The 23,357-nt window shown below is 42.6% G+C and overlaps 2 protein-coding genes across 2 annotated transcripts in view; both read left to right on the top strand.

The window, feature by feature from the left end:
• Positions 1-6: 6 nt before the first annotated feature.
• On the top strand, positions 7-3,798 carry LOC139471754 (myogenesis-regulating glycosidase-like). Its single transcript, XM_071254235.1, has 2 exons — positions 7-48; positions 1,784-3,798. The coding sequence occupies exon 2, from the start codon at positions 1,792-1,794 to the stop codon at positions 3,748-3,750; it is 1,959 nt and encodes a 652-aa protein (XP_071110336.1). The 5' UTR covers positions 7-48; positions 1,784-1,791; the 3' UTR covers positions 3,751-3,798.
• A 1,837-nt stretch (positions 3,799-5,635) lies between these two features.
• Positions 5,636-23,357, top strand: part of LOC139471852 (uncharacterized) — a 30,353-nt gene continuing 12,631 nt past the window's right edge. Inside the window, exons 1-4 of the mRNA XM_071254349.1 lie at positions 5,636-5,804; positions 6,960-8,288; positions 13,349-13,486; positions 14,388-14,486. Coding sequence (XP_071110450.1) covers positions 5,636-5,804; positions 6,960-8,288; positions 13,349-13,486; positions 14,388-14,486 — 1,735 coding nt within the window. The remainder of the gene's footprint in view (positions 5,805-6,959; positions 8,289-13,348; positions 13,487-14,387; positions 14,487-23,357) is intronic.

The following is a 23,357-nucleotide window of genomic DNA, read 5'->3' as shown; positions in this document are numbered from 1 at the left end:
TAAGGACGACGAGAGGCATAAGTCAGTACGTCTGATGCTGATAATAAGGTAGGTCACAGTCATATGCCTAATACAGTTCTAAAAATAACCATTGTTAAAACTGGGTACGAAGTAACGGATTTTCGTAAAAAATAAGTCTTGATACAATCCATTGAAACAATTAAACAAGTGCACAGATCACCTCATAATCCATTGCTTGTCGTCTCATACGAACTTACATTATACGTTTTATAGTGTATCATAATAGCCGATACCATCAATTGCAAACATTTCTCGTCTCAATCAGGCTGTCGTCACCAAGATAGGAAATTTCGAGAAATGCAATTCACTCACTGAATCTTCTTCACCGAATTCACTACGCATTGAATTGAATCAGCATCCCAATATGTCTTAGACTATGGTGTTAACTTGTTACTTTTTGTTTGCTGAATCTAAGTGTGTCAGAGGTCTCCTGTTCAGGTCAAGACAATGTCTATGTTATCTGGACATTATAAAACAGTCCCACAAATTCCTTTCAATGGTGTGAACACGTGGGTCAAAGAAATCTCGACGCACGCTGTTCTCTGCCTTCTTACAAAACCGGATCATTGATTAATAAGCACTGATCATCAAACAAAGCCTAAATTGTGTGATTAAGTTTGGGTTATTTAACTGTAAATATAATAATAAAACATTTTCTTTCTGACACACATTTTGTATGAACTTCGATGCATTGAAAATCATTCTGATGTGAATAATGGCGCTTTCCTGAAACTAATATCGAGATAAGACGAACATCATAGAAATTTGTCAATTAACTAATGATTCAGAAGCTGGATACTCGGTAGTCCCGGGTAAGAATTTATCCCATCATTCAGCTCGATGACTAAGTGAATTACATGGCTTCGTACCACTATGACGTTGAAACCTGCTCATAATATCGACCACTTGTTTGTCTGGCCAAAATCCGGTTACTTACAGGTCATCGAGATATGGCTTGAACATAGCTAACTGCGGCGTAAAACATAAAAAATGAATTCGGCTAAAATTGAACATCTATTTCTGTAAAATAATGCAACGAGTCACAAGTGGTTTTGTAACATTAATAAGAATCAATTACTTTTTATATAACGTTGGTCAATGTGCAAAGACTGCAATCGAGAAACAAATTGAGGACCGTGCAGCAATAATAAACAGTATATCATAAAATGATTTTGTTTTGAATATTGAAAAGAACATATTTCATCCCTTGGTGGCCCAGTTGTCTAAAAAACGAAATATGCTGTTCAGAGTTTCGTCCCTTGGCGTGACAGGATCCTATGACCGTGGGATTTAAATCCCAGATTGACCCTAATTATGATCCTTGATTTGCCAGCATCATATCCTCACATACTAAGTTAATCCAACTATGTTAAAACAACCACAATGGTGTTGCGCATGCGCGTTCGGTAGTTTCCCTAAGACCGAAAAGAGGTGTTTGATCGTAAAGACGAGTAAGTTTCCATGCCCTGATATAACTGAACCAACGTTTAAAGTGTTCACACATCCACCTGTAACACAAGTTTCGGAATTTATTCGGACATCTCTATTTGCCTTTTGTAACCTGCCATTTGTGTGTGTTTTTTGTACAATTAATGGCTTGCAAAAAATAGATATTTGTTTTGACCGACTTGTCTTCGAGAATGTTGTTTATGAAAAGTGACGATAGTCACCATAGTCACGATATCCGTTTATTATTTTTCATTCCACTCATGTCACTGAAGGGTTGCGATATCTCCCCTTTTACCGTATGTTATTTTTTCAGAAGACAACATGACACGCCTCATCCTGTGTGTCCTGGTGTCTGCCCTCAGCATGAGTCAGGCTCACCCAAACAAGGATGAATATATCCAGATTGGCTCCCATGTCCTCCAGCTCGGCTCACCAACCACACTTCATCTGACTTCCGGACGTGGATCTACTATGGCCCTCCTTGACAGATCAACAGATGCTGCAACAGCCAAGCTTACTCACAAAACACGCACTGGCCCAAGGAGGAACCAGGAGACTGAGGTGGAATTAACCAACCCGAACATTGCTACACGACACTTTAGAAGCTACCTTTTTGATGATGTGGAATGTTTAGATATCTCAATCGAAGCCTTGGAATGTGTGACCCAGGTCATCACCGATTGCATATTCATGAACGGAACACACTGGTATGGTGGGGCGGAAATGCATCAACAGCTTTGGCCTTTGGAGAAACTGAGCATGGCTATGGGGCCTTATGTTGCCAGTGACAATTCTGCCTTTCCTTACGGAGCTGTTCAGGAGAGATACTTCTATACATCTTCAGGTATTGGTATCTGGATTGAGGAGGATATTCCTTTGTATGTTAGTATAAATGCAACTGGAGACCACATGCTCTGTCTGCAATCTAAGTATGACAACAGTATTTACAGAAACTTTGACAACTCTCTACCAGTTCTGAACTACACCATGTGTGTTGAGAAGGATGTCATGAGCATCCATACGTTCATGTCAGAGCGGTACATCAGCAAGCCAACTGGGACACCAAACGAGGACGTCCTGAGAAAACCTATTTGGTCAACATGGGCACAGTATAAGAAGAACATCAACCAATCGTTAGTCCTGGAATTTGTTGACAATATCCTTAAGAATAATCTCACAATATCTAACCTAGAAATTGATGAAAAGTGGATGCCCAATTTTGGAGATCTTGTATTTGATACCATGAAATTTCCTGACGCTAAAGGTATGGTTGATGAAATTCACAGAAAGGGAATGGCAGTTACAACATGGGTTCCTCCTTTTGTTAATTTTGAATCCAGTAACTTCAACTATGCTGCCTCAAAAGGGTACCTGATGAATGACATGTCAGGAGGTCGTCCGGCCCTGGTGTCTTGGTGGGAGGCCAAATGGGCTGGTATTATCGACTTCACAAACTCCGAAGCCACGGAATGGTTTCTAGGCAATTTAGCGAACCTTAGGACAACTTATGGTATTGATTCTTACAAGTTTGATGCTGGAGATGCAAATTATCTACCTTCTGATTACAAACCGGCTAAAGAGTTCCGTAACCCTGATGTCTTTGCCCGATCCTATGCCGAAGCTGTTGCAAGGGTAGATAACTCTAGTCGTCGGCATGAAGTTCGAACCGGAAGGAAGACACAGTCGCTACCTGCGATGACAAGAATGATTGATAAAAATTCTGACTGGACTTATGAACAGGGTTTGAAGACAATCGTTACGTCAGGCCTTGTTTTCAGTTCCATTGGCTATTTCTTTATCCTCCCTGATATGGTTGGCGGTAATGGTTACGGTGGTATTTGGCCGGATGCAGAACTCTTCATCAGATGGACACAGGCCAACGCACTGATGCCAACTATCCAATTTGCCATCACTCCCTGGACGTATAACAATTCAACACTTATGTCTATCATCCAACAGATGCTGACTTTGAGGGGAAAGTATGCCGACACCATTGTCAGCCTTGCCAGAGAATCAGTCACAACTGGTGCTCCAATCATGCGGCCCCTATGGTGGATTGCACCTACAGATGAGTCGGCCCTCACTGTGGATGATGAGTTCCTGCTTGGTAATGACCTTTTAGTGGCCCCAGTACTAAATCCAGGGGTCAAATCTAGGAACATATATTTGCCTGGCGGACAATGGAGAGACGAGATCCACGGCACAACTATGTCAGGGGGACAGTGGATAGACTATCCAGTACGACTTGAAGACCTCCCCCATTTCACGAAGCTCTCGTAATATGTGAATTGTTATAATACATAATGAATTCGTGTTAATTAAAGAGCTGGCAGCTAATTTGTGTGGTTGATACGATAATTGGCGTTGATAGGGGGCGCTGATCTGGACATGTGGCGCCTTAAACTACGCGACCACCAGAAGGATTACAGAGGAGAACATCACTATACCCTTTTGTGAACATTCTGGGGTATATGACCGAACGAAAATGGTATCAAATGAGGTATTACCCACGTTAACATGTATGTTGGCATTAAATGTGCATTATCATATCCATGCAAACATGACACAAGCAACATTCAACATCTTTATTTGATAATTACTTTCGCAAACACCGTGTATCATCACTGTTTAATAGTGATTCATAAGAAAACGGAGGGTTTGGGTATTCAAGCGCGTTGGTCGTCAGTACTCAACTGTAAAAACACCTACAAAGACAAACCGTTCGCTCTTTGAATCTCGTATCTACAGTGGGTCTCTCATAATTGTCGCAGGCACTGTTGGCCCAGTCGATGCAATTCGATGTGCAGAGCTGCGTCCCTTGGCCACGCCAGAACCCAAGGATTGTGGTCTTGAATCCCGGTTCGCCCCGATGATGAACTAGCTTTGTGAACACCATACCCGTGCTCGTACGCTTCAAAATAGCAGTAAACGTCTGAGACCTGCATCACTTAGGGCTTCCCTCCCACATGAAGCTGACACGTACATGTACATAACTAGTGAGTGATAATTGATTATATAACCCGAACAACACATTAGTTCTGTTATTTTATCAAGGCTTCTACCATTGGCATCAGCATGAAGTATAACAATGATATTTCCCGATGTTTTTATCATTTCTCCCTTTTCAATGAGCATCCTGCACGTAAAGTAAACAATAAAATATCTATGTAAACATATCCAGTCTAAGCCAATTACACGCTGTCATCAATAATATTTTGATAAATTGTGTTTCATAAATTCAATAATTCTGCCCCAACCTCTACATACACAACTTTCAGTCTAATTGATTGGTCGTGGTCTGCGTGTTTAATCAGGGGCTTGTTGTTCCGCTAGATTGTTCATTTAGCTGAATGTCCTCAGGGTGAAACAGTCGCCTGTTGGAACATTCGTACAAGCTTCAGCACCTGGTTGACACTGGTCTATAACATTCCCGGGCACTGATAGCTGTGAGTTGTGAGTATAAATCTATTTCTATTTTTAAGGACGTTTCTAATTGATTTTGAATGATATTTTACCATAAAATAAGCGATATATTTGAAACTGTAATTATGTAATTATACAAAGTGGATAAACGTTTTGCTCTGCTTTCGATAAGGATTTATGATGGTCATCGCTAGTTCTGCTAAAATAGAAACAAAGGAAACCCAACACCATTATACACAGACATCAATGAAGTAACATATATGAGCATTGCTTACTATGTATGTCTAGATAAAGTAGTATTAGGTACCCAGTATTAGGTTTTTGATGAAGCGCATTTGCTTTTGTTGAAAATGTGCCAGATTCATAATAAAATTCAGAGACCATAATCAGCAGGCAATACTATCAGCTATAGCAGTATCGAGGGGTATATGCGGGTTTATGCGTCCAACGTTAGGTTTTATACCACGAGCCGGTTGAAATTATATCACTGAAATGGATCACTGAAAATCAGTGAGGACACCAGATAACCAGGGTAAGCATGTCCTGTAGCACACGTTAAGCAGTTCAGGATATATGAAAATAAGGAACGAGTTATGCCTGGCGTTTTCTAGGAGTGTAGTTATACTGAATATAATATTGTTGAAGACGTTTTAACGAAAGGAATTATTTGGTTATTCTCTTTCTGGTGTTTACAGTTCGTCTCAGTCATAACACAACGTGTTATCTGTGTCAGGTGTTCACAATGCGTCCGACGCGGGTCCACGCGGAGTCCAGCCAGGTGAACATGTCAAGCTTCTCCCAGGCGTCTGTGCGGTCAAGGGCCGAGCTGGACGATGCTGTCAGGAAGGTGTTGGGTGGCCACAGGAGTCGAGTGGTGGAAATATGTAAAGGAAACCCAGTGACGAATTCAGGTGAGGCTGCTGCCGTGACGTCTACAACAGCAACTTCTACGACTACTACTGCTGCTACTACTACTACTACTACTACTACTACTACTACTACTACTACTACTACTACTACTTCTTCTTCTACTACTACGCTAAAATGTGGATCAGGTGGTCAGGCTATGACTTCTTGCACCGTAACCTGATCATTGCTCATTCACTCACTGGCTATCCTGGAGACCACTATTCATAAGCCGCTGTATGCTGGAATATTGCAGACTATGGTTCTACGTCGCGTTTTGCAACTGTCCAACCGAATCATGAGGGGGACACACACTGGGTTTCCCACAGGGTACACATTCACTCATTCACACACATTGAGCTGTCCACGCCACGTATCACGCAACAACGGCACTACCCTACTACACTTTTGTTTACAATGCAACTGTACGTCTTCCACGTGACTGTATTTCATCATAAGTGTTTCACTTGAAGGCAGTAGCAGATACGCTTGATACACTTTGTAGGTTGTTTCGGGACTGCCTGTTGTCGGCTGTTTCGGTTCTGACAATCCTGCCGTCATCCTTATACTTTCTCAAATGCCCCACAATTCGCCGTGAACAGTTGGTACCCTAGAAGTGCCAAAAACCGAAGATGGTGGTTCGAACCAAAGATTCTCCATGGCTATGTTTCAACGTTTGCCAGCACAACAGCCGTACTTGTCGTAAAGTAGTAAAGTTGTAAACGTCTAATACTGCTTCAGTCCAGTTTTTCCTTTATCATTAAGCTGACACGCTGTGATACAACTGAGTGAGTGAGTGAGTTGGGTTTAACGCCGATTTTAACAGTATTCCAGTTATATCATGGCGTGTCACCTTAATGTGGGAGGAAAGCCCGAAGTGGTGCAGGTCTCAGACGTTTGCCACTTCGGTGAAACCCACGAGCACGAGTATGGTGCTGACAAACCTAAAAAAATTATCGGAACGAAACGGGATTCGAACCCACAATCATAGGTTCCTCTGCACAACCTATCGCGGCGCCTTAGAATGACTGGGCCAACCGTGTCCCCGTGATACAACTGAAATAGTGTTCAAAGCTTAACTTTAAAGGGTTAAACAAAACTCACTCACTCACTCACAAAGCCATTTAACACATGTACCAACAAATCAATGTGTTTTACAGGTAAACGTATCCAGATGGCGAAGATGTTAACGCTGACTATCATACCCACCGTCATGCTCATCGTTCTCTCCATCCTCGACGTCGTGAAGGTGTCAGCGCGCAATCAGGTCGGTCATAACGTGCAGGACATGATCCGACTCAGCACCGAGGTCGGCAAGTTTATCCATTACATTCAGCGGGAAAGAGGGTACACCTCACTGCACATCTCCGCAACCGCCAGCACAGGGTCAGAGGTCCTCTTGAGAAACAGCTATCGGGAAACCAACGAGGCCCTGGAAACGCTCGGTCGATGGCCTGGCGCGACTCAGACACCGATGGAGCGATTTCCAACCAAAGAAAACTTTTTGCTGTATCTTGAAGATCACAGAGATTCGTTGCTTACCTCTCCTGGATCGACCACGCTTTACAAAGAGGTAAAGTTCTACAATAACGTCATTAGAACGTTTATAACCTGGTTGTACAAGGCTATACAATTCTCACAAGAAGGAGATAACTGGAGAATGATGGTTGCTTATCAACTACTTTTAACAAGTAAAAATGACATGGGCGTGGAGAGAACGCTCGGGAGTGTTTATTACCTGACGGGTGAGTTCAATCAAAGAGACTACCTGTGGTATCTACGTAAGAAGAATGTCGGGAATGGAAACTTTGAAGCGTCAAAGCTCTTTTCACCTCTTGTTGAGAGCTATTTTAAACAAGATCTAGACAAACAAAAGGAACCCAATATCACCCAAAACATTGAAAATATGCGTGTGGAAATAAGCTCGAGCAATGGGACTATATTACCATCGGCCGAAAAAAGTAAATGGTGGTTCGACAACATGACAGTGTATCTCGACGTCCTGTTCGACACACAGCTGATGCTTGCTGACGTCATCCTGGAATCATTGAACCACGAATTTACAGAAGATATCCGAAACATTTCGTTGAGCATAGCTCTGCTCTGCGCCATTTTGATTATCTGCCCTTTGATAGTCATATCTGTGCGTGCGTTAGTGTCGGACATTCAACGTTACGCTTTCACGCTCGCAGACCAAACTAAAGAATTGACTCGTGAAAGACAAAGGACGGAATCGTTGCTGTACCAAATGATTCCAAAGGCTGTCGCTGACCAGTTGAAGACAAACACAGAGGTGGAGGCCGAGAGTTATGAAGCAGTTACTATTTTCTTCTCGGATATTGTCGGATTTACGAGCATTTCGTCGATGTGCACACCGATGGAGGTGGTGGCGCTGTTGAACACTTTGTACACGTGTTTTGACGCCCGTCTCGAGATCTACGATGTCTATAAGGTCGAAACAATTGGGGATGCCTACATGGTCGCTTCCGGTAAGTCGTTTGGACGCTTTCAGTATATTTGTGGTGTCGCTCCCTATAAGACGTGTGGCTGCTTCTGGTGAGTCTTGTTACCGCTTCCAGTACAGTGGCGTGGCCAATTCCGGTAAGACGTGTGGCCGCGTCTGTTATCACACAGGTGTTCCCTCAGTCACAAAGTATATACTAGCTATCACACAGTTGTTCCCTCAGTCACAAAGTATAGACCAGTGTTCATACTGATGTACGCTCAGTGACGAGTATATCATAGTTACCATACAGGTGTTCCCTCAGTCACAAAGTATATACTAGCTATCACACAGTTGTTCCCTCAGTCACAAAGTATAGACCAGTGTTCATACTGATGTACCCTCAGTGACGAGTATATACTAGTTATCACACAGGTGTTCCCTCAGTCACAAAGTATAGACCAGTGTTCATACTGATGTATCCTCAGTGACGAGTATATACTAGTTATCACACAGGTGTTCCCTCAGTCACAAAGTATATACTAGCTATCACACAGTTGTTCCCTCAGTCACAAAGTATAGACCAGTGTTCATACTGATGTACCCTCAGTGACCGAATATATACTAATTATCACACAGGTGTTCCCTCAGTCACAAAGTATAGACCAGTGTTCATACTGATGTACCCTCAGTGACGAGTATATACTAGTTACCATACAGGTGTTCCCTCAGTCACAAAGTATAGACCAGTGTTCATACTGATGTATCCTCAGTGACGAGTATATACTAGTTATCATACAGGTGTTCCCTCAGTCACAAAGTATAGACCAGTGTTCATACTGATGTATCCTCAGTGACGAGTATATACTAGTTACCATACAGGTGTTCCCTCAGTCACAAAGAATAGACCAGTGTTCATACTGATGTATCCTCAGTGACCGAATATATACTAATTATCACACAGGTGTTCCCTCAGTCACAAAGTATATACTAGTTATCACACAGTTGTTCCCTCAGTCACAAAGTATATACAAGTGTTCATACTGATGTATCCTCAGTGACGAGTATATACTAGTTATCACACAGGTGTTCCCTCAGTCACAAAGTATATACTAGCTATCACACAGTTGTTCCCTCAGTCACAAAGTATAGACCAGTGTTCATACTGATGTACGCTCAGTGACGAGTATATCATAGTTACCATACAGGTGTTCCCTCAGTCACAAAGTATATACTAGCTATCACACAGTTGTTCCCTCAGTCACAAAGTATAGACCAGTGTTCATACTGATGTATCCTCAGTGACGAGTATATACTAGTTATCATACAGGTGTTCCCTCAGTCACAAAGTATAGACCAGTGTTCATACTGATGTACCCTCAGTGACGAGTATATACTAGTTACCATACAGGTGTTCTCTCAGTCACAAAGTATAGACCAGTGTTCATACTGATGTATCCTCAGTGACGAGTATATACTAGTTATCATACAGGTGTTCCCTCAGTCACAAAGTATAGACCAGTGTTCATACTGATGTATCCTCAGTGACGAGTATATACTAGTTATCATACAGGTGTTCCCTCAGTCACAAAGTATAGACCAGTGTTCATACTGATGTATCCTCAGTGACGAGTATATACTAGTTATCATACAGGTGTTCCCTCAGTCACAAAGTATAGACCAGTGTTCATACTGATGTACCCTCAGTGACGAGTATATACTAGTTACCATACAGGTGTTCCCTCAGTCACAAAGTATAGACCAGTGTTCATAACGATGTATCCTCAGTGACGAGTATATACTAGTTATCATACAGGTGTTCCCTCAGTCACAAAGTATAGACCAGTGTTCATACTGATGTTCCTTCAGTCACCGAGTATAGACCAGTGTTCACTGCAGGTGTTCCCTTAGTCACAAAGTATATACTAGTTATCACACAGGTGTTCCCTCAGTCACAAAGTCTAGACCAGTATTCATACTGATGTTCCTTCAGTCACCGAGTATAGACCAGTGTTCACTGCAGGTGTTCCCTTAGTCACAAAGTATATACTAGTTATCACACAGGTGTTCCCTCAGTCACAAAGTATAGACCAGTGTTCATACTGATGTATCCTCAGTGACGAGTATATACTAGTTATCATACAGGTGTTCCCTCAGTCACAGAGTATAGACCAGTGTTCATACTGATGTTCCTTCAGTCACCGAGTATAGACCAGTGTTCACTGCAGGTGTTCCCTTAGTCACAAAGTATATACTAGTTATCACACAGGTGTTCCCTCAGTCACAAAGTCTAGACCAGTATTCATACTGATGTTCCTTCAGTTACCGAGTATAGACCAGTGTTCACTGCAGGTGTTCCCTGGAGTATATACTAGTGTTTGTCATATAATGGATGGTGCTATCGATGTCATAAACCAGTGCGAAGACCCATCCGACCGAACGGCGCGCATGATGTAATATGTATTCCAGACATAGGATATTTGCGATACAGACACACATTCCGCCAATAATCTCTATTTATTACCCACGGGTTGAATACACCGGGAGTCAGATACTAAATCCATACGTCACACTTGTGTCGTACAAGGTTGACCTTGTTTTATTCGTTTTGATTGGATAAACGTGACCTCGCAAAATGAAAGGTCGTGCTGGAACGGATTTCTTCATAAACAATGACGTTTCAACATTAACACTTTATGAAACCAAAGAAGATCGGCACGCGCATCAAATTCGCTTGGAATCTATATAAGTTATGCATAAATATACTGCAGACGTTATGTAATCGAACTACGTGTATATCCAGTGTTCATGTACGACTAAGGCGAGATCGTAGTCCCCATGAGTGAGATGCACCAGACCACTTTCGCGACTTTCAATTTGATTTCATGTAAAAAGACGTGGCGAAATGAATGTAGTTTACACTATTTGAACCAATATCTAGACTTACGTTGGATGATCCTGTGCCATCAGTGTTCTATTCAACCGTAGTTTGTGGCACTGTTTCCGAACGCGTTTGTTTGCGGATGAACGTACACACGACTGCACGACCAGATCACTCAAAGTGAACAGTCCCGACACAAATCATTCGAAAACCAATGGAAGTCTACCTGACATCTGATTATGTGGCCCAAATATAAAAGAATGTGAACAATAAATTCCTTATTGATCTCTAGCGTAATACTGTGTGCAGAACGTTGTCTTTTCCTTTTCTGGTAACCTTGCCCTTCGTTTGAGGCCCTGAGGTGAAATTGGGTTCAACGTCGCGTCCAAGATTATTGCACTTATATAGCGACGTGCATGCACGTGTGTGTGTGTGTGTGTGTGGCGGCTTGTACTAGTCCGGACTGATGCCGATTTATAGTGCTATCTCACTGAGATACCATGCCGCAGTTTAACATGAATACCCCACTCAGACACAGTATACTGACTCCGAGCCGACCAGTCCTTGTTTTATCCCCTTAATGCCGAGCGCCAGACAGGGTAGCAACAAGTACCATCTTTTAACGTCTTTTCGTATGACGCGGTCGGGGATCGAACCCCGGACCTTCCGCTCTCCGGGCGGACGCTCTACCACTAGACCACGGAGGCGGTCCCTTCGTTTGAAGCTGCCACTGACACAGTATGCAATCGGACTCGAGTTTGTTGATTATCACTTCTTCAGTATAGGATCCTACAGTTGGGCCTAACCTGAACGATCGTTAGTGAACACGAGTATATACTCGACGACTGCAGGGAAAGCCTGTTATAAACAGAGCATATTACAACGATTCCCGTTATCTGCGGAAGAAAGTTAACGGATTTCAGTATGAAACAGTATGACCAAACTAAAACCAGGTGTCTATATTAGTGTTCATTACAGGTGTTCCAGGTGTCTATATTAGTGTTCATTACAGGTGTCTATATTAGTGTTCATTAAAGGCGTTCCAGGTGTCTATACTAGTGTTCATTACAGGTGTTCCAGGTATCTATACTTGTGTTCATTACAGGTGGTCCAGATGTCTATACTAGTGTTCATTACAGGCGTTCCAGATGTCTATACTAGTGTTCATTACAGGTGTTCCAGATGTCTATACTAGTGTCCATTACAGGTGTTCCAGATGTCTATACTAGTGTTCATTACAGGTGTTCACGTTGTCTAGGCTTGTGTTCATTACAGGTGTTCCAGGTGTCTATACTAGTGTTCATTACAGGTGTTCCCGTTGTCTTTACTATTGTTCATTACAGGTGTTCCAGGTGTCTATACTAGTGTCCATTACAGGTGTTCCAGATGTCTATACTAGTGTTCATTACAGGTGTTCCAGGTGTCTATACTATTGTCCATTACAGGTGTTCCTGGTGTCTATACTTGTGTTCATTACAGGTGTTCCAGCTGTCTTTACTAGTGTCCATTACAGGTGCTCCAGTTGTCTACACTAGTGTTCATAACAGGTGTTCCGGGTATCTATGTTAGTGTTCATTACAGGTGTTCACGTTGTCTAGGCTTGTGTTCATTACAGGTGTTCCAGGTGTCTATACTAGTGTCCTTTACAGGTGTTCCAGATGTCTATACTAGTGTTCATTACAGGTGTTCCAGGTGTATATACTAGTGTCATTACAGGTGCCCCAGGTGTCTATACTAGTGTCCATTACAGGTGTTCCAGATGTCTATACTAGTGTCCTTTACAGGTGTTCCAGATGTCTATACTAGTGTTCATTACAGGTGTTCCAGGTGTATATACTAGTGTCATTACAGGTGTCCCAGGTGTCTATACTAGTGTCCATTACAGGTGTTCCAGTTGTCTATACTAGTGTTCATAACAGGTGTTCCCGTTGTCTAGGCTTGTGTTCATTACAGGTGTTCCAGGTATCTATGTTAGTGTTCACTACAGGTGTTCCCGTTGTCTATGCTTGTGTTCATTACAGGTGTTCCAGGTATCTATGTTAGTGTTCATTACAGGTGTTCCAGGTATCTATGTTAGTGTTCATTACAGGTGTTCCAGGTATATATGCTAGTGTTCATTACAGGTGTTCCAGGTGTCTATACTTGTGTTCATTACAGGTGTTCCAGGTGTCTATACTTGTGTTCATTACAGGTGTTCCAGGTGTCTATACTTGTGTTCATTACAGGTGTTCCGAGGAAAAATGGCAACAAGCACGCTGTGGAGGTGGCGACTATGGCGCTTGACCTCGCACATCACGTGACCCACCTAGAGATCCCCCACTCCCCCAACACCCCATTCCGTCTCAGAGCTGGGGTCCACACAGGTGAGGAGTAAGTTTAATGTCAGTACATACATATGTGTTGCATCCTTTCGTGCAGGTTCAATGTGTAGGATAAATACGTCCGAGGGATTTTATGTTTAAAAAACCCCATCCGAAGGTTTGAAATGCGAAACATTAAACCCGTGGGGAAGTGTTTTGCCTCACTTATAAACCGAAAGGAAAATCTAAAAGAACATTTATCAACAACAATTTTAAGTTTCAGAAGCACTTTCCATGAACCTTATGAAACGGACGTAAAATATATCTTGACGGCGCACGTGTAAAGATATTCTTTAAAACATTGTTATTTATCAGCGCCTGTACGAAGGTTGCAAGGTCGGTCGACTAAAATATAAACTTATCTTGAGTGTGAAATCGGTGGTATTTTGCATGTAAAATCGTTTTCTAACAATTTGAGGATTTTATGAGACGTGAAGACATTGCCAGAGCAATTGGTGACGTCACTGGAGGTTCGTAAGTTCGGTTTATTACATAAGGCAGTCGTATAAGGAAGCTAATGTCACTGCTTCCTTCAACAACAAACAACTTGTTAAAACCTATTCTGTTGGATCAAATGTGACATCCGTCTTGGTTATATCTCCGGTGGTAATTAGGGGTATCACAACAAAGGGCAAAGGACCAAGGATGGAATACCTCGACCGTATCTCGACAGTAAGACAACAGCACTCCACACACACACGCACGCACGCACGCACGCACGCACGCACGCACACACACACACACACACACACTAACACTCAATAACAATAACGGGCTGTCGGACAACTTCGTATTTGGGATGCAAGCGTGACATTTCGAAGGCAAGGTCCCGGAATCTTTGTTTATTATTATTATGATGATGATGATGATTATGATTATGATTATTATTATTATTACCTCCCAGGACCAGTTGTGGCAGGGGTAGTCGGGTCCAAGATGCCACGATACTGTCTGTTCGGGGATACCGTCAACACTGCATCCAGGATGGAGTCCACGGGCATGGGTAAGTAATTAACTGCTGGACTGTGGGTAAAAGCGGCGTAAAACCACACTCACTCACTTATTAACTGAGTGAGTGGGTTATTTTGGTGAACTACACCGTAGCCAGTATTATTTGAGCTAATCACGGCTAAAGTGATATCAAGCGCAAGCGAACCAGGGGAGGATGAGAGTTGATACACGTTACCCAGGGTCGATCTCACAACAAATCAACTGGGTCACAGTTTGGTGTACCAAGTGTAGAAAGCGCTATGGAAACGGAACTTTCCTACTATGTCTATGTTTAACAACAAACACGGGTATTTACCACCAAGAACGACCCCGCAGAATTTGTTCCCAATGCGTCTATCGACAAAGCGCTACGTATGTCGTAACGTGTAACGTAGACTTACGACTGTCGTAACATGAAACGTACACTTACCTCTTTCGAAAAGGGTAACGTAGACTGACGCCTGTCGTCACGTGTCACGGATACTTACGACTGTCGTAATATGAAACAGATACTTACGCCTTTTGAAAGGGGTAACGTAGACTTACGACTGTCCTAACGTGTAACGGCGACTTACGACTGTCCTAACATGTAACGGCGACTTACGACTGTCGTAACGGGTAACGGCGACTTACGACTGTCCTAACATGTAACGGCGACTTACGACTGTCGTAACGGGTAACGTAGACTTACAACTGTCGAAACACAGAGTCATAGAACACTTTGTGGCTCGGGCCAATGGACTCTTTTGCATGTCGCGGCTAAACTGGATCGGGTGCCGACGTTATATAGATAGATATTACTGACTTCGGCGTTGAGACTGTTGCAACAATGAGGCCCTACTGATTGTAATCGTGAGTGAGTGAGTGAGTTAATATGTAAAGTCACATCGGCATTGTTTCAGCCATATCGTGATTTGAGCAAGTTTGCATTTATATACTATCTTAAGACCCGTCGTCGAAGGACAGTATAACAACTAGCAAAATATCACAGATTGTAATTGTAAAACTAGTTTTTGAACAATAAAATAATCAGATTATAACAGACGGCACAATATAAAAACGGGCTATAGATCGTCAGCAACTGAAGGCAGACCACCATACTGGGGACCATGGGGACTTACAGTACCTTTGCTACCTGCATGGACCCCAGCAGGATTTACATCATACCCTCAGCAACTGGCGATTGTATGCAAAGTTAGCCACAAGTCAAAATACAAATATTCTACGTTTAAAACACTAGTAGCCAGAAATATTCTTTTAATGACATGGACTTACAATATCCTCTCAGGGGGACAATGATTTTACACTACGTCAATTCCCTTTGAGGATACGGCCAGTAACAAACTCAGATAAAATTTGGTTTTACCAATTTTTAAAAGGTTATTCAGTTTATACAATACATATCAACATTTGTTTGATTGTAATCGAACCAGATTATCGTGATCCGACTTGGACCTTGTCGCGTTAACTGTTCAATAACGACTGCTATTTCAGTCTCCAGATGGGATTAAGTTTGAAGTATTAATGGCCTAACAGTACTTAGTCCTGAGCAGCACAGGGTCTGGTTCCACAAAGTAATCTTTATGCGACGATGATCGTAAGCCTAAGTATGTTGATGTATGGGGCTTCTGATTACCTCAGCGCTAAGATGCCTACGTGGAACGGACCCCTGGAGATCGTTTACAAAGATTATAATTTAGGGTCTATCAACCATAATAACGTATACATTCAATTTGATTTTTTTTTACAGCACACAAATAAAAGGCCATCTAACTATTGACCATACGTGTGACATTTTGTTCCCTTTTGGAATATTACTGATGCCATTTAATCCGCTGGTATACAGAGTTTGTGAACGATGTTTTGCAGTAAGCTTGCTGGTTCCTGCAGTTTGTTTTAAGAATTATCAAACCTTCGTCATCTGTCACGGCATATGCTTGTCCACCACACAGCTGGGGTGCACCTGCATGGAGGCCCGGTGGTCAAGGCGTCGTAATTAGGTATGCAGAGTTGCGTCCCTTATCTGTACCAGAAACCTATGATCGTGGGTTGGAATCCCGGTTAGCTCTGATTATGTTTTTTATGCTTGTCGGCGCCCTACCCGTGCTTCTTGGTTTAGTGGTATACGGTGGACGACGACGACGATGACAATGATGATGACGAGGCCGAGGAGACCGATTAACATTTGTAAAATTTGTGATTCAATGAACAAGGGAAATATACGTTGACACTCATCGTAATGAAGGAACTCCAAATGACACATTAATGGAAATTTACCATATTTCGTTTATGATTAATATTTTTTCATTTCGCCCGAATGGTTTGTTGATTTCATTTTATAACCCAGTGATTGTTTCACAAGTGATATCGCACGCCATCGCTTGTCATTAAGAGCTGATTGATTGATCGTAATGTACATGAGTTTTTAGTAGTGCTACCATTTCTCATCTCCGTAATAGCGGTGCCGGAGGAGATACGGCACTGTGATTTGTCACATGAGCTGCTTCCTGACAGCTGACGCGAAAGCAATACACCAAAATGATACACCAGATAGTGCAGATAAAAAACAGCACGTATGTGATGAGTGGAAAATATTTGCAAACATCAATGCAATCACTCATGGAGATTTATCGAAAACAGATTACTTTTCATGAAAAAATACTCACATAATTTGGGGCAGATATTGCTATTAGTTGAAACGAGAATGGTTCATTACTGGCCATTTGTGAGTGATCAGTTGATGCCCTCATTGAAACTTGTCAACATGCTATTTCATAGTCCTTAAGTATTTGCCCCAGGCAGGGTAACAACAAGTTCCATCATTCAACGCCTTTTGGTATGACGCGACCGGGCATCGAACCGGCGACCTTCCGCTCTCCGGCCGAACGCACGCTCCACTAGAACACACAGAGTACCTACCTTACTTACTTTGGAGATTTAACGTGCGCTTTCCGTGTACCTACCAACGTGGAGTTCATGTTCAATAGTCACATTGTTACATCGCAGCCTACATTCTAAAAAGGATATTCTGGTAAAACGGCAACCTGTCACAGTTTTAAGGTAACCAGTCCCATCCGCCTACTATGAACTCATTACGCAATAATCACCACACCTATACAAACGTATTCTGTTTAATCGGCTTCAAGTCTCATTGGCTTCCACCTGTGTGTTCTCTGTCCATCGTGTTGTGAAAGTATTTTTATCCTTCTGCTGTCATTACCTACTCATGTTATCCCTCTCATGTATGCTATTGTTGTTACTGTTAATCCTCTACTGTTAATCCTCCACCTACTATATATACTCTATACTATGTACCTCATTCCTCACTACGGCTGCGCCATATACAACACCCTTAACAACTCCCTATCTAAAAAACTTGACTCAATACAATATCAGGCTCTCAAACTAATTACACGCACCCAACATGGCACCTCTTACACCTCACTTCAGGCCTTAACAGGAGAGATGCCACTAAGTCTACGCAGGGAACAACTAAGCTTAAATTTCTGGGCCGCGTCCTAATCAAACCCTCTCATCCAAAACTTAATAAACCAAAACATCAGCCCTAAAAACCAAGCTCTAGCTCGTAAACACCCCTTACTTACCCCAATATCCCAAAGAATAACAAACTACCTAAATGAACACCAAATTAAAAATCTTAAACAAAACTGCAAACAATCAAATATCTTCACCCCTAAACTTAAAATACCCAAAATAGACACAACACTAGCTAGTCAAATAAATAAACAAACCGACCCAAACATAGCTAAAACTACCACACTAGCATACATACACGAAAATTGGCCAAATTGGTGTCACATCCGACCTCAGATCCGACCTCCAAACACACAGGTTTCGGAGTCCATACCACACAACCAACTAAAACCACACAATCCTTCCGACTCCCAAATAACCAATCAATATTCACGGCAGAACTAATGGGCATGGCCTCAGCCCTCCATAATCAAGAATCCAAAAACCACAAAAAAATCCTAATACTTACCGACTCCCTAAGTGGACTGCAAGCCCTCCAAAACAAAAATACCAAAAACCGACCTAAATTAATAAATCAAATACTTAAAAGCTCCAACGACCTAACTAAGGCAGACAAAGAAATAACTGTCTTGTGGATACCCGCCCACGTAGGAACTTACCCATCTCAAAATCAGAAATTAAAAGTGTAAACAAGCAAAAAATCACCAAAAAATGGCATTACCTTTATCTAGACTCAAATAGCCAAATAAAAAAAGTGCTCAGCAAACCACTAACCAAACCAAAAATTCTCCATCCATCAAAAAAAATCGACAGAGTAATCACTAAACTCCAAACAGGACACACCAACCTAAATAACCACCTAAAAAAAATTAAACAAACACACTACAGGTAACTGCCCACATTGCAAACAACCAGAAACCCCAGAACACGCACTCATCCACTGCACACACTACCTAACACATCGAACCGCATTACAAACCACCCTCAATCTAAACAAGGCTCTCACTCTAGAAGCAATACTAAACCCACAAAATAAACTAGAAAACTTCAAGGCCTTAGGCGTATTCTTAATCAAAACGGAACTAATAAAACGCATCTAAAAACATAATAACCTACCAAATCAAAATCACATAAATAAACAAACATCCACCATACCCAGCTCCCTTAGTTCTCCTCCCCAACCCCATCGGCATCTATTCCAAATCTCAAAATTCCCAAATTATATATAAGCAACCCCTAAAGCCCCCTCTTAGGGTTGCACAGACCACCTTCGCCCCTTTCGGAAACACATTAAATGGCCTGGCCGGGCCCGAGTGCGAAATACGCATCAGTCGGAAAGCGCACGTTAAATCTCCAAAGTAAGTAAGTAAGTAAGTACCCTCATTCAGTCTTGCTTGACAACGGTATAAAGATCTATACTGAAACAGTATTAAACAGTATTAAAGAAGTTGTTATCCATAGATTGTGTCTACTTTGCAGCCAGTATCGTTTAAGTGTAACTGAATTTGTACTGCAGCAAACTAATACGAGAACATTTTGTGTGTCGCCATAGTTCGCTTCAGCTGGGTAATGGTAAACCATCGATCTCTGCATCTGATTTGTCATTGCATAAATTAACGAGGCACAGGTGCCCAATCGTCTCAGGCGCCGGAATTCGTTATGCAGAGTTGCGTCCCTTAGGCGTACCAGAAACCGTGATAGTAGGTTTGAATCCCGGTTCGCGCTGATCATGTTTGCAGGTCTGTCGGCTATATACCTGTGCTCGTGGGTTTCACCACCCTCAAGCTGCCATACCGAAATATAACAGAAATACTGTTGAAAATGGCGTTAAACCATACTCACTCACTCATATATTAACATTAATATAAAACATAAGGATTATGTACATATTGTGTTAACGGACCGGGTGTGTGGGGGTAGGGTAGGGTAGGGTAGGGTAGGGTAGGGTAGGGTAGTGAAGGGTAGGGTAGGGTAGGGTAGGGTAGGGTAGGGTAGGGTAGGGTAGTGAAGGGTAGGGTAGGGTAGTGAAGGGTAGGGTAGGGTAGGGTAGGGTAGGGTAGTGAAGGGTAGGGTAGGGTAGGGTAGGTAGGGTAGGGTAGTGAAGGGTAGGGTAGGGAAGGGTAGGGTAGGGTAGGGTAGGGTAGTGAAGGGTAGGGTAGGGTAGGTAGGGTAGGGTAGTGAAGGGTAGGGTAGGGTAGGGTAGGGTAGGGTAGGGTAGTGAAGGGTAGGGTAGGGTAGGGTAGGGTAGGGTAGGGTAGTGAAGGGTGGGGTAGGGTAGGGTAGGGTAGGGTAGTGAAGGGTAGGGTAGGGTAGGGTAGGGTAGGGTAGTGAAGGGTAGGGTAGGGTAGGGTAGGGTAGGGTAGGGTAGTGAAGGGTGGGGTAGGGTAGGGTAGGGTAGGGTAGGGTAGGGTAGGGTAGGGTAGGGTAGTGAAGGGTAGGGTAGGGTAGGGTAGGGTAGGGTAGGGTGGGGGCTCTTGTTCCGCAAGTGTGCAATGTACAACATCGTTGAAATGTGGAAATTATATATCAAAAACTGGTGGTAAGTATGTTGTGCAGCCACGAAAACAGGTTAGTTGAAACTGGCCATGAAAAAGGATCTCCAGTAACGTACAGATTGTAAGTAAGCGATCTTTGAAGGACTTAGTGTGCGTGTGTGTTTGTCTGTGTGCGAGTGTGTATGTGTGCGTGAGAGAGTGTGTGAGTATGTGAGAGAGTGTGTGTATGTGTGAGTGTGTTTATCTGCATGTGTGTGTGTGAGGGTGTGTGAGTGGGAGAGTATGTTTGTCTGTGTGTGTGTGTGTGTAAGAGATTTAGTGTGTGTATGTGAGAGAGAGAGAGTGTGAGTGAGTGAGTTTAGTTTTACGCCGCTTTTAGCAATATTCCAGCAATATCACGGCGGGGGACACCAGAAATGGGCTTCACACATTGTACCCATGTCGGGATTCGAACCCGGGTCTTCGGTGTGACGAGCGAACGCTTTAACCACTAGCCTACCCGACCGCCCGAGAGAGAGAGAGAGAGAGAGAGAGAGAGAGAGAGAGAGAGAGAGAGAGCGAGAGAGAGAGAGAGAGTGAGTGTGTGTGAGAGAGTGTGTGTATGTGAGAGAGAGTGTGTGAGAGTGTGTTTGTATGTGTGAGTGAGTGAGTGAGTGAGTGAGTGAGTATGTGTATGTGTGTGTGTGTGTGTGTGTGTGTGTGTGTCTCTACTTTACCAAAGCACAACCCAGTGACAAGTGTCACAACCAGAGACCGCCCCTTAATGGACTTACTCAGCAAACTTGTGTGGACATAAACGCCGTCTGGAATATCCAGACTTTATTAATTTATTTAAGTGAATGTGTTTGGGTTTACGCCGCGTTTAGAAATATTCCAGCATTGTCATGGCGGGGGACAAAGAATATGGTCTTCATACATTGTATCGATTTGGGGAATCGAACCCAGTACTTTCGGGTACGGTTAAACCGTTAAGATATCCCACCGCCCACAAAGCATAAAACATCCCTGCTCTCACATAAGTTCTACATTGTTGGATAAAATATTAAAAACCCAGTGCTGTGGATGCATGTATATTAAAAAAACCGCTCCCAAATCTTCATCTTGGCCGTTGGCTGTGACGAGTGACGCAAGGTCAGGCGATGAATGTGGAGTAATATTTCGGGGGAAATATCTCATTAAAGAATTGCATGGCAGCTGAGGATTTCCATTGAGGGAAGATTATTCTTCATTAAAGATTTGCGCGTCAAATATGTAAAACCAGTCTAGCGGCTGTCCCTGTATGGAGCCCTTGTCAACACCCTGATGTAGAGAACCCTCCCAAGGCATGTAATAACACCACCTTCGCATTAAAGGTTACATTAATACTGTACGTCATTGGTCTTATTTCAGTTGTCGTAATTTATAACATCATGTTGTGAGTGAGTGAGTGAGTATGGATTTACGCCGCTGTTGGCAATATTCCAGCAATATCACGGCGGGGACACCAGAAATGGGCTTCACACATTGTACCCATATCGGGAATAGAACCTGGGTCTTCGGCGTGACGAGCGAACGCTTTAACCATTAGGCTACCCGATCGCCCCTTCATCATATTGTGCATATTGGTGAATATAGAAGGTTCATACAGTGCTTCAAGACTTAAATAAGTAAGATGATATTGATGAAAACATATGGAAATGCTGCATAGCGTGAAATGAGTTGTAAACAATTTCTTCTAACACCAGACAGTCAGATATTGGCTGTGAGTTAGGATTTCAAAGAAATGAAATATCGCGTGCGGGTAATGAATTGGATCTAAGATCTAAATCTAAGAAAAATAATGATCGCGCAAAGAAATGTGATATTGTACAAAAATTTCAATCGTAATGTTTTCAAGTATTGTACCATATACAAACTGATAGGTGTTTACAGAGAGACGTTAATAAGTCTGCTATGGTGTTTGCTATTTCGGACAATCTATCAACGACAGGTTTATGTCAATAAATGACATTTTAATCACCGAACGAGTGTACTCACCTGTTTGTATGCCCCGTGGAGATTCCGGGGTAGAATGGGTCTTTATCATGTTTGTCGTAAGAGTCGACTGCAAACGCCTTTTTTGAAACACAACTATCTCTGTGGTATGAGAATGGCACTGAGTCCGATCTAAATCAGCTTGTGTTTAAAGGGTTAGATTATTTTGAGTTTGAGTTTAACTGTTGGCTAGCAGTTAGATATACACTACCCTTGGTGGCCGAAGTGATGGTGTAGATCCTGCTCGGTGACTTGGTTGATGCATGTCATCGTATCCCAATTGCGTGGATCGATGTTGACGATGTCAATCACCGGATTGTCTGGTCCTTGATCTATCAGCTGAATTTATATCATGTCCGTACCATTTTGGAAAAGGGAAATCAGAGTGTTCGCCAAAGACATTCATGTTTACTGTACCAGCCTTTACCGAAGACGTGAAAATCAACACGCTCAAGTCTGCTTGCATGTCAGTGACAGCTTCGAACGAAGGGCAAGGTCACCACCGGAATAAGAAAAGACAACCGTGATCTACCCAGCGTTTTACGCTAGAGATAGGGAATGTTATTGTTCACCTTTGAGATATTTGGGGCCACATAATCAGAAATCAGGCACACTTTTACGGAGTATTCGAATGATTTGTATCGGAAATGTTCACTTTGAGTGATCTGGTCGTGCTGTCGTGAACAAACAACTCCCGAAACTGCCACAAAATAGGCACCGATTGCTTCAGTTCTGCTTTGTAGTTGCAAAATGAATGACGTCTCGCGATTTTTTTATGAATGAAAAAAGTAGTTCCGGTGTGACAGAGGTCACGGTTATCCAATCAAAACGAATTAAACAAGGTCAACCTTGTACGATACACGTGTGACGTACGGATTTAG

The sequence above is a fragment of the Haliotis cracherodii genome, unplaced genomic scaffold (genome assembly GCF_022045235.1).
Source record: "Haliotis cracherodii isolate W230 unplaced genomic scaffold, xgHalCrac1.p SCAF_23, whole genome shotgun sequence".
Taxonomy (NCBI): domain Eukaryota; kingdom Metazoa; phylum Mollusca; class Gastropoda; order Lepetellida; family Haliotidae; genus Haliotis; species Haliotis cracherodii.
This window is presented reverse-complemented; position numbering and strand designations above follow the sequence as displayed.